Source organism: Haliaeetus albicilla, chromosome 15, assembly GCF_947461875.1.
Source record: "Haliaeetus albicilla chromosome 15, bHalAlb1.1, whole genome shotgun sequence".
NCBI classification, from domain to species: domain Eukaryota; kingdom Metazoa; phylum Chordata; class Aves; order Accipitriformes; family Accipitridae; genus Haliaeetus; species Haliaeetus albicilla.
In genome coordinates this window covers 7010557-7022931 of record NC_091497.1, presented here as the reverse complement: position 1 = coordinate 7022931, position 12375 = coordinate 7010557, and the positions used below count along the sequence as shown (strand labels likewise).

General features: G+C 36.3%; 1 protein-coding gene across 19 annotated transcripts in view; it reads right to left on the bottom strand.

The window, feature by feature from the left end:
- Positions 1–4924: 4924 nt before the first annotated feature.
- DOCK9 (dedicator of cytokinesis 9) overlaps positions 4925–12375 on the bottom strand; it is a 136795-nt gene continuing 129344 nt past the window's right edge. For all 19 annotated transcript variants that reach the window (XM_069802411.1, XM_069802429.1, XM_069802417.1 and 16 more), the window contains 4 exons: positions 10824–11014; positions 9602–9702; positions 9262–9400; positions 4925–6157 (listed from right to left, as the gene is read on the bottom strand). In XM_069802411.1, coding sequence (XP_069658512.1) covers positions 6035–6157; positions 9262–9400; positions 9602–9702; positions 10824–11014 — 554 coding nt within the window. In that variant the 3' untranslated portion in view covers positions 4925–6034. The remainder of the gene's footprint in view (positions 6158–9261; positions 9401–9601; positions 9703–10823; positions 11015–12375) is intronic.

Genomic DNA, 12375 nt, shown 5'->3' with positions numbered 1-12375 from the left:
GCATTTCCTCTTGCTGTCATAGCTTTGTGTCCATCCAGTCAGGTTTTTTTTTTAAAGCTTCTAGTTTTTACCAATTTAATTAACAAACTGAACAGATTTACGTTTTCTGGAATAAAATATAAATTTCACTTTAGGGTTATCTCTGCCAGTTGGTAACAAATATTGTCAAGTTTTGATCACTGGTTCCTAGACATGCACCAAAATCCAGTATGGTAATTATTTAATTAAAATAATTTATTATCCAAACTGGCTGTGTATTGTTAGACCCAATGGTTTTCTACCAGCATATTGTAATAAGCATACTTTACTATTGGCTGTGAGCCATCTTCGCCCGCAGATGTGCACGGCAAGTTAATCATCCAGTTCTGAGCTTTAACAACACAGCTCTTCGCCAACACATTGCTGCCTCCTGCTTCACCAGCCGGTGCATTCCTTCATTTCTATTTCAGTTCCTATGGTTTGGAGTTACCAGTATCTTCAAAAGAGATAACATTCTAGTTTAGTGTATGGTGTCACCTCTCCTAGTTTATCTTTCTCAAGTAAATAAGTGGTTAAAAAAAAAAATCCCAGTCACATAATTACTCTAGGCACATTTAAACAAATTGTTTCAAGGCTTTATGATGTATTTTTACAGTCTACTAGCACACCAAATTATGGATGCAGAACAAGGATCCATCACTAGTGATGATGAGAGAAAAAAGTTTTAAGCAATCTGATACCCCCCCCCAACAGGCTGCTGATGGGCGAACAGAAATTTTCTTTCTTGTCACAGGCCTTTTAAAACTCTAAATAGTTATGTTGACAATTCTTCCATTTCATTAGACCAATGACAAAAGCTGTTTGTCCCCTTATGTGCCTTGTTATTGATTAGCATGGTTAAGGTGGCTACTAAAGCTTCACTAAATCCAATACAGCTCTGGACTCATCAGTCCTCAAGCAACATTCACAGAGTTCACAGAGTTACAGAACAAGCAATGGATTGAACAGTTTTGCTTAACTAAGGATTTTTTCTTACAGTTATCTAGACGTCCTTGAGAACTTCTTATCTCTTCTATTTACAGTTCATACCATTGAAAAATATCATGTTACTCAACAGCTCTGTCAGAAGTTTCAGCTCTCTTGGTAGTTGTGCTAATAATGTTGACTGGTGCAAAAAGATACACCCAATTTCTGTTCAGACTTTTTCCAGCCTTCAGATTGTATTCAAATTCTCAATGCCAGCTCGAACTTCCTTATTCAGTAGTTACCAGTGACTTCCTGTATATAGTCTGATAACTGTTCTAGACTGGTAAACATCTGTTTTTCCTCATATACTTGAAAAAAATTTGATGTCTCACTTTCATTAATTTGAAAATTTTGTCTGTGTAAAGCTGGTTAAACCTTATACCAATTCTTAAAATATTAAATGGAAACTAACCTAACCTAAAAGAATCAGAAAAAAACAATTACAAGTTTTGCATAGAGTGAAGAAATTATAAAACTTCTCCTTAGGCAGAAAATGCCAGCAAACCCCCTAATATCTACTACAGTTAGAAATACTGCCTAATTGCTAGATATAATTTAAATTAATTAACTGTGTCAAGACCAAGTTATTTAAAGTCTAAATGGCTTTCTAATAACTCATTATAGATTCAATATAATACTTCAGAAAGGAAAAAGCCACCATCAAAATATTTTAAAGGTGTTAAAATGGTCGTCACTCCTACAAATATGGAGACAATTGAAGTTAGTCATTATCTGCCTAGCATTGCCGGTTTTTCTGCCCTTTGTCCAAGAAGCCCCAGGACCCCTCATCTAAGCACAGTTAAACACAGAGTTTTTCAGTTCATGAAAACCACAGAACACTAGTTTTCCCAAACTTCACCAGAGAGCCTTCACGACAGATAGTGACTTACATGTCTTCTATTTACTGGAAATAAATCTTCTCACAAAGAAAACAAAGATAAAAGAAAACGAGTATTAGAAAAAAGCATTCCTGACCTACTGGACTAGGTGTTTTCATTAAGAGCCAGGTTCACCTAAATACACTTTTTTATTTGAACCCATTCCATTTAATTAAATACTATTTTAAGAATATTTATAACATTATGGTTAGGTTTAACATTATGTTTGCCATGTCCAGCCTGAAAACTAACTGCAAAGACTCCCAAGACCACATTACAAGTTGCTGTTGTATGGGTAACCGTGACAACAGTAAAATAGAGCATGCTCAGCATCCTCAAAAAAAGATTTTTGATGCACTTGAATCGGAGAGCCCTGGTTTCCTGATTTGTCCAAACACCCCCTCATCCCTACTTGCCTTAAGCCCAACTTGCCTCCTCATTCTTGTGACTTTACCTCCTCTCCTCTGCAGTACCTGTAGTTTTCTTTCCACAGTACCCTACTTACCCACAGTATGCTATGGAGTATACCAGCATCTGCGGAAGGAAACCATATTATCATTATTTTGAGTTAAACTGATGCTAATTTATTGGCCACCCTGTGCATACCGATTGGCCAGAAATTCACACGGGACTGCAGCCCATGGGAGGGACCCCACGGTGGAGCAGGGGCCGAGTGCGGAGTCCTCCTCCCCCTGAGGAGGAAGGAGCAGCAAAGACAACGTGTGGAGATGTCACATCATAAGGACATTCTCCTCATACCTAACTCAAAAACATAGCATTATACCAGCTACTAGGAAGACAATTAACTCTATCTCAGCTGAAACCAGGACAGCAGAACTGACCCCAACCCCCATTCCTCGTCCCCCTGCGCCGCTGGGGGGAGGAAGGAGAGAGAACCGGGAATGGAGTTGAGCCGGGAAGGAGGGAGGGGTGAGGGGAAGGTGTTCTAAGGTTTGGGTTTACTTCCCATTATCCTTGTTTTGATTTGATTGGTAGTAAATTAAATTGATTTTGTTTTTTTCCCCAAGTTGAGTCTGGTTTTTGCCCATGACCACAAGTGGAGAATGATCCCTCCCGGTCCTTGTGTCAGCTCACGACCTTTTCTTTGTATTTTCTCCTCCCCATCCCACTGCAGGGGGGAGGAGTGAGAGAGCAGCTTCATGGTGCTTTGTTGCCCGCCAGGCTTAAACCACCAGATACTTAATTTACATGTTGCTGTCCTGGTTTCAGCTGGGATAGAGTTAACTGTCTTCCTAGAGGCTGGTACAGTGCTGTGTTTTGAGTTCAGTATGGGAAGAATGTTGATAACACTGATGTTTTCAGTTGGTGCTCAGCAGTGTTTAGACTAAAGTCAAGGATTTTTCAGCTTCTCATGCCCAGCCAGCGAGAAAGCTGGAGGGGCACAAGAAGTTGGCACAGGACACAGCCAGGGCACCTGACCCAAACTGGCCAACAGTGTATTCCATACCATGGGACGCCCCATCCAGTTTAGGAACTGGGAAGTGGGGGGGCAGGGATTCGCCACTCGGGGACTGGCTGGGTGTTGGTCGGCGGGTGGTGAGCAATTGCCCTGCGCATCGTTCGTACATTCCAATCCTTTTATTACTACTGTTGTAATTTTATTAGTGTTATCATTCTCATTATTAGTTTCTTCTTTTCTGTTCTATTAAACCATTCTTATCTCAACCCACGAGTTTTACTTCTTTTCCCGATTTTCTCCCCCATCCCACTGGATGGGGGGGGAGTGAGTGAGCGGCCGCGTGGTGCTTAGTTGCTGGCTGGGGTTAAACCACAACAGTTGCACAAGTAACAGCAGAAAAGGGAAGCTGGCACAGAATGAAATATTCAAGAGGTAAAACCCAACAATATAATCTTAGCATATCTAAAACCAAACCAATACATTAGAGGGTGTGTTCCTTCATATAAATGCATCATGTAAGATTATAAAAAATATGTCAGTATACTTAGAGTTGAACATGTGCTAATCATTAATACTACCCTACGTAAACCTACATCAACCTTTTGTCAGCTACATTTCACGGTTTTTCATAGGCCAACTTTCAGCAAGTAAGCAAAACAGTTACGCATATATTTAGATATATACAGATATACATAGATATGCATTCAATTATGAATACATACTACATTTATAGGTTGGTTAGCAGATACAACTCCATCAAATTGAGGTCTCAGTGCAAAAGGTGTTGTTCAGCTGTAGGAAACTGTCAGTTCCAGTCCCAGGGCAAAGGGGAAGTTAGAAAAAGTGGGATAATTGCAAGAAGCCACCATGATGTACACAATTTCTATTAATATATTGATACAGAAATCTTCCTGAATGGCAAAACAACTTTACAGGATATTTTCTCCTAATCATGAAATACATTTTGAGACTAACTACACTGATAGATAACAAAGTATTCCCACACCCATTTCCATATGCTGTGAAAGCATATAGAGGGGGAGAAAGGGGACTGCCTCTTAACACAGCATTACGGGTTCACTGTCTAGAAGTATTTATGTCTGGGTTTTTTCCCTTTTTTTTTTTTTTTTACAGGAAAAGAATTTTAAACAAACAGGAATTTTGCTTCAGAAAAATAATTGGAAAAAACAGAGTTATCCAGCATTTCACAGCCAGAATGAGCTGTTTTGGAAAAAACCTTTGATGAGTAAAGGCAACATATGAGTTTCATGCTACACCACAGAAAATGACAGTAAACCTTATGTCATAAGGAAAAGATGATTTCTACTGCCACGTGATGAAAAGTTTTGAAGACTTCCTAATATTAACTGTACTGGTGAATAACAACCTCTAGTTACTGTAGCATGCTACTTGAGTCAAACGTGATGGATCCAAAACTGATGTCTTAACTAATAACCTAAATTCCCTTTATTGACAAAGAATATGAAACAAACCCTAGAAGTGTTTGCATCTCACCTCATCTCATACTTAAGCTGCAAAAAGCCATGTTTTTTTGATCAAGCTTTCATCTTTCCCCAGTCTCAGGGACAAATCTAAAATAAACACCAGAGCACACAGTGAGAAAAGTAACTACATTTTTCCTTTTAATATAGATGTAGTACAGAATGTTTATTACAGCAGGACAGTGCTTCCAGTTAAATAAAATTAAAAACCTTTATTTCCCCCAAATATAAAATTACTAAATTAATGTCTTAAAAGAATAAGAATATGGAAAAAGCTTTAAATTATACCACCATTTACCACAGTAACCATGATCACCAATTACATACTCCATTGCTTTGGCAAAAAAGTGTTTTTCTTTTAATAACTGCATATAAACCTAACATAGCAAAGACTGTATACATCTTTATATTGCACTTATTTATATACAGGAATAAATGAACTGTAAAGTCTGCATATATTTGGAATGAGCAAATTTTCACAATAAACTGAAAGCAGAAGGATAAGAGCTGGTATGAATATTAAAAAATGCTTAGAAATGTAATACATTTATGTACAGACTGTACGGACTGTATTAACAAACAATATGTACATAACAATTTACTACTATTGATATTTTAGTATAACTCAGTGTTCATTAATACAGACCTTTGGTTGTATTTAGTTGTTTAGTAAGATCTAAGCTCACATACCTCCGAAATGCAACAAGGTATAAAATAAAGCACAACAATTTGCCAAATGGTACAAAAACTACTATTGTCAGTTCCATTAAACCCAAAAAACTAGTGTCTCTGTCTAGCCCCAAAATAGTTCTTGTACTTGGAATCAATCTCTATGTGCCATACACAAAAAGAACACCTGAATGTTACATACCTGCAAAATTACATCCCACGACACTTTTTTGTAATGTGCAATTCATTTTAATAATACTTTCTAATGAAAAAGAGAAATTAACTTCAACTTTATAATTTTCCAACACGCACTTCTGCAATGACATTATGAATACTTTTAAGTGTTACCAGCAAGATTGAAAAATATATGTGCGCCTTCCTTACTCTAAAAGACTATTACCAGTAACTGCTATTCGCTAAGTGTGCTCAGACATTCGTATGAATTATGCAGCTTGCACGTGCCCAACATTTAGCTTCAAAATCATCCTGAGTCTGCACACAATGAAGCAAATCCACATACTTTAAAAAAAAAAAAGAACATACTTTCCTTTACAAAACAATCATGCAACTGAAGAAGAACTGGGCATCCCATGAACTGTTGTGCTTGTTGGAGTTCCACTTATGGCGTTGAAAATGTGTAGCGAATTAGGCATAACACTGGCCTTTTCTTCAACTGGAGTAATCTTAAAATGGAAAACATGTATTTACCACAATGTTACAAAATGACACAAGTATTTATAAAACAGCTAAGCAGCACTTTATGAAATTGGTTATCAACTCAACTTTCCAGTACTTCCTCAAAGGTACAGAACTACTTTTTGAGGATGGTTACTCTTTTCAGCCATCCTCCACCTGATTTAGGATGGCAGTAGTTACTTCAACATCAGTTCTCCTAATTTAGGTATTACACTGTCCTCTCTAGAGGAAGCTTGTATAACTTCTCTCATTTCTCTTGTTAACTTGCAAAAGGAGTTTCACAATGTCAACAGGTTTGCTTTTTGCCCTTTTTTGCTTTTTTTTTTTTTTTTTTTTTACTTTGAGGTACGATTTGAGTATTTCTTATCAAAAGCTATCGAAGCACCAAAAAGACTTCATTCTTAACAGCTACAAATTTACTGATGCTAGGATTAGAAATACTGGAAAAAAAGGAATGATACAAAGATTAGACAAATGAAGAGCAGAAGTAAAGAAAACTAATTACCATCCCATCTGATCATATTGGCAAGCAGCAGAGGAGAAAAAAGAAAAATCTGTTAAGATTCTTTTCCATATTTTTCATAACAAAACGTTTGCAGTTGTTTAAAACCCACAGTCCTATAAGACAGCTAAGAGTTTCTTCAATGACATTGAAACAAACATTGTGAGAAGCTTTTTCCAAATACACCAATAGGCAGGCACGTAAAGGTGACATTTTTAAAGATGTCAGTGAAGACCCTCATGATTCTAAGCCTTCAGTGGAGTGATCAATCTTATTTAAAAAAACAAAACCAAAGCAACCCAACAACATAGCATGTTTTAGTTATTTACAGCTAATCAGATTTGTACAAAGAGAACACAGTGGTAGGCTAATAGTACACATTACTGCAGTAAGTGCTGTACTTTCATATTCTGTTCACACTATCTCATAGGTATCAGTTGTTTGCCCCTTCTTCTCTTCATTTACTTTTAGACAATGTGATTTACTCCTGAAGTTTCAGGCATTACATGCTTTTTCTTATTGTCAATCTTTGGAAACTCACACACTTGAGCATTTTTTAAACACATATCTTGCACTGAGTTCAAAGTATTTTTTCTTGTGTACAAACTGTCATTATATGATTTTACTTTTTCTTATGCCAAGGGAATATTAATCTTTCATTTATTACCATTAAATTACTTGACCAAAACATTTTCCTCTCTTTTCCAAAGGGAGATAATTCTGCCATATACCTCATTCATCTTAATCAGCTGTCCCATTAGTTATCCTCCTTTCTAAAACCCTCCACTGCTTTCTGCTTTTCAATAAATCACATGGAAATAACAGTCAAACTGTCCCAGCCAAGCAAATCTTTTTCTGTTCCAGGGATCCTTCAAAACTGTTTTCCTCTACATGTATATCTGAAAGATACTGGATTTTATTAAAAAACCAACACATGAATCCTGACAAAATGGTGTCACTCCCTACAAGCCTTGTTTCACAATATTCTCCAATATTGGTGGTTAAAAAAAGTTAGTTTTGTGGCACGCTTTTCCCTGTGATAGTATAACAAAAGAATAAGAGGATGAAAATAAAACCTATGTGCTTGCTGTATTCTTGTGCTTCACCATAATTATATGATAGCACAGAGCTACTCATAGCACAGTACCTGAGAAAACCACATCAGGAAATAATGGAGAGCAAGAAAGTGCATGAAGTGAACTTTAGACACTTGACATTTTTGAACAGAAAAAAATCACCATAAAAGTTTTGGATACCATCTAACCAAGGGTAGAGTAAAGGCAAAACTTTCTTATACAAGCATACGGAAAGCTGTTGCACCAGCAAGCTGACTAGCTTTTTGAGCACGTTATTATTATCCAAGAGAAGAGTAATTTAGAGATGTCAAAAAATAGTAAATGGGTAGAGTCATTGTACATCTAAAGGATGCAATTCCGAAAAAAAGCTGGAAAATTAACAGAGCATTTAAATGTCAGTTAGACTGAATGCCTCAGGTAGGTCTCAAGTTTGATTTTTTCCTGTACAATTTGATTTCTGAGTAAAGCCTATAGTTTTTGTCTCAACAAGAGAAACTCAGAGCTCTTCTTTGTATCAACTGGTTATCCAGACCAGGATGCATTGGTTCCTAGACTAAAAAAAGTTGCTATTATGCTCGTACCCAAGGAAGTCTCATAGACATGTATATTTGTAAGGCAAAATATTATCAGAAATCACAAGTATTTCTTGCGGACTAGAAACATGAGTCTTGAGGATTAAGAACTATGATTCACTCTATGGCTCTGGGAAAAGATTATACAAACAGCAGCAGATGAAAGAAAAAGGAGCCTGAAGCGATCAATATGATGAATAAAATGTCAAGAAGGCAGAGATCAAGCATGAACTGTCAGCCCTTGCTGTCCTAGAAATAATATCCTTGCCTCTGAGGTCAGAAGACATTTCTACCATGGATCCCAGATTCAAGGTCTTGCATCTCACTCCATAAGAGTTCTGGTTTTCCTTCTCCCGTATCTCCAGCTTATTTGCAGTGGATTGACCTCAAGAAAACATCTTGGAATACCTCTTAAAAGATATTTAACTCTGTCACAAAAGTAAATATTTGTAATTCCAAATTCTAAAGAAAAAGGGCTAAGCTTGCAGATCAAATCCCCCTACAGTTACCAGGAATTATAGACTAAAATAAGCTTTTTGGTTCACTGAATAGAGAGCCCTGTAACTATACATACGAAGCATAAATGACATATATATTCATGTCATTAAATTTGTTTTATATTTACTGCAGTCTTCCTCTCCTACAAATAAACAGGCTAGTGCCCACCAGATTTACTTCCTTAATGAGCGAGACTTAATTCTGAAGGTCAAGAAAACATCTGCAGAAAATTCACAAACAGGAAAAAAAATGGTGAAGTTGCACAATTCCATGATATGCTTATACTCCAATAGAGAAAAAAAAAAAAACCAAACAAAAAAATAAACAAACCAAACAAAAAACCAGTCCCTTTTATGTAAAGCATTACATACACTTTTCCTAGTGGGTTCACATTACAGCTACATTCTGAATGCTGGTATGTATAATTTAATTTCAGCACATACTTGTTCATGCATTATTTCAGAAAGCTCTTTTGCCATTTCTCTGTAGTTGGCCTTCATTTCTTCCTGATATTCCAACTGATCTTCCTTTATAAGTCGTTCATTTACACCCAGAGCATGCCCACAAGCTTCAACAAATTGCCTGTTTTACATAAAATAATTTAAAAAGATCTCCATCAGGAATACAAAATCCAAAAGATCAATTCAAAATGCCAGCTTAAAGTATGTTTTTAATGCAGTCGGAATACTGTAAAAGTTAAAAGTTTAAAAAAAACCTCTTATGATACCAGTCTTGGGGAAAAAAAAAAAAAGTCAATTCCCGCCCCCCCCCAGAAAAACATACCTAAAAACTTCTTTTAGTAGCTTTACTTTATTGTCTGGATATCTTTTGGTGTTTGTGTCATCTAAGAAAGCTCTTGCATATGCTAATGGACCAGCATTAACCTAAAAAGAACAAGAATTACAAAATAAAGTCAGTTCTCTGACATATTGTCTTAGCAATAACAGGTACTACAGGTGTCTGTCTGATTTGCTTTTCTTAGGAAAACACATTGATTTCAAAAAAGCTGGACTTATGAAATAAGAAAACTGCTGGAGCTGGAACATAAGAGCAGGAGAGGCAACTACAGCACTCTGTATGAACCTGTCCTGGCACAAAGAAACCACTTTGATGATGTAGCAAAGCGACTGCTGCATTGCCCATTTGTCATCTCTGTCGATGAAATTAGGGTGGGAAACTGAGAAAATGAGCTAGATCTACTACTGTTTGGTCTGCTTATCTATTGAAAACACTCTTCCAAGCTGAAAATTCTTCAATAATTAGCAGAAATTCAACAGCACCATCATGACAGCTACATGAAAACTGGATTCAACAATTTCTGACTCATCCCTATTATTCTTTTATATTAACAGTCAGAGCCCCTCCCTTCTCATCCCAAATGCTAGCTTGACAACTTGCTGATTCTGGAACCTTGCTTTGTGTACTCTCATCACTGCATTAAGACCTTTACCATATTGATTTGTACACGCTACAACTGCTTTATGTACTCTATTTTGGTGAATCGACAGTTTCTTTATACATTCAGTTCTTGCTTGCCTTAGGCAAAACAACATGTCGCCCAGTGAGATTTTCTACTATTACCCTTCTCTATTTTGGCACTTCCTCTTCATCTCCATAGGGGTCTTACGAAAATACAAAAGTAATAATGACCATGTTGAACCTACTGCGAGCAGACCTACATTTAGGCAAAATACACTTATTCATCCTCATATGGGAAGTCACTATTTTATGGTAGTTTCAGCTTTACACCAAAACCTGGTGGGGCTCAGAGCACCTTAGATTCCAGAGATCTTAATCCTTTCATGTAATTGTCCATGATCAGTGTTTATATGAAATGCTTTTATTGCTTTTCCTATTCTGGACATAACTGCAAACAGTGAGCATATTTCTAATTTAGGACATTCTTGAATATACAGAATAGAAACTAATGATAAAATGCTACTGATATAATTTTTCAGGGACAGAAGCAAGGACAATAGCTGAATGGCAAAGTATATGGTCTTACCTGAACACTGACACTTCCTTGGAGCTTCAGCTGCAATTTGATCATATCCACTTCAGCTGAAGAGCAAAGCTGCCTAAGTTCTGCAACTTTTTTACTCATTTCGTCAATGGCTACTTCAATTGGGTTTAAATCAGTATGGTGCTGGTACATTACTGGAATGCGCTTTTTTACATATGGGAAACAATGTATAGCTATGGACGGAAACAAGTTTAATACAGTTAGAAAAAGCTTTTTGAATAAGGTGTGTTTTGATAGAATTTTATGCTAAAATCTCATTTTGATGTAATTAGTTGCTCAATTTAATAACATTATATAATCAGAAATACTACCAAATGTACAGGGAAACAAAATAGTGAAAATGTAAATATGCATAGGTTTACATGTATTACAGCAAAGAAAGATCATTGTCATTACTGCTACTAATAATAACCAAGAAATAAACCATTGGAACTTAATTCATATGAGAACTGTAAAAAGAATTGCTTATCATCCACATATCTCAAAGAGGAGAAGAATCAAAAACAGAAAAGCTGTATTTTCTATTTCCTCACAAGTATTGGCTATGGACAGCTGGCATTATGAAGTAATTTATTTAAGTTGTTTTTATCACTATATTAAGACAGTGATACAGAAGCTCACACTTAACAGAGACAAAACACAAAATAGTCTTTTATTTAACAACAAGGAAAGCTACACTCCAGATTCACAATTCTTGAAGCTGAAGCAAAAAAACCCCCAAATTATTTGAGGATTATCCCTTGAAGAAACCAATTTGAAAAACCTAGTTTTGGCTAAAAATATTAAAAGTAGTTTGGCTGATAGCTATAAAGGACTTTAAGTGAAATGGAAAAACCCATACAGAACAGAATTAGGTCATTTGAATTAATGCTTCCAGTCAACTTGTTATTTCACATACTCAGATTTACACATTATACAGAAACACTGCCAAACACACCGTAACTTTTAATTATCTCCCTTAAAAGCATAATAAAATGTTTTGTATCAGTGAACTAAATACCTTTAAAGTTTGAGGCCATGGGGAGATAGATGGGCACTCTCTCTCCCTTCTAAAGCTAACAAATGAGAAACTAAAGCACAGTGATTAGACCAAAGCCACAGCAGAACAGAGGCTGGAAATCAAACTAGAACCTGCCCTTCAGGCTCTTCTAGTGCTTTAGCCAAAAGAACCAATGCTGCATTTTACACATTCCAAGACAGAAAGAATGTTGAAAAAATCTCTCACCCAAATCAGCAAGCATAATGCCACTGTTCTTCAATATTTTATAGCAAAGAGGTGAGCACAGGAAAGGGCAAAGGGAGAGATGCAAACATTCCATTATAAAAAAAACCCCAAATTATTTAAAAGTGAAGGGTAGTTAGAACATAGTCAAATATGAGATTTTACTCTTTTTCCAACGCTTACGGGTTAAGAAATCACACAATGATATATGTGTTCGCAGATGGTCATTTATAAGTGTTTGTATATCACAATTTTTAGTGTTACTTTCAAGTATGTACTAATTTTAAAAGTTTGTTTTGTCTAACAGTATTT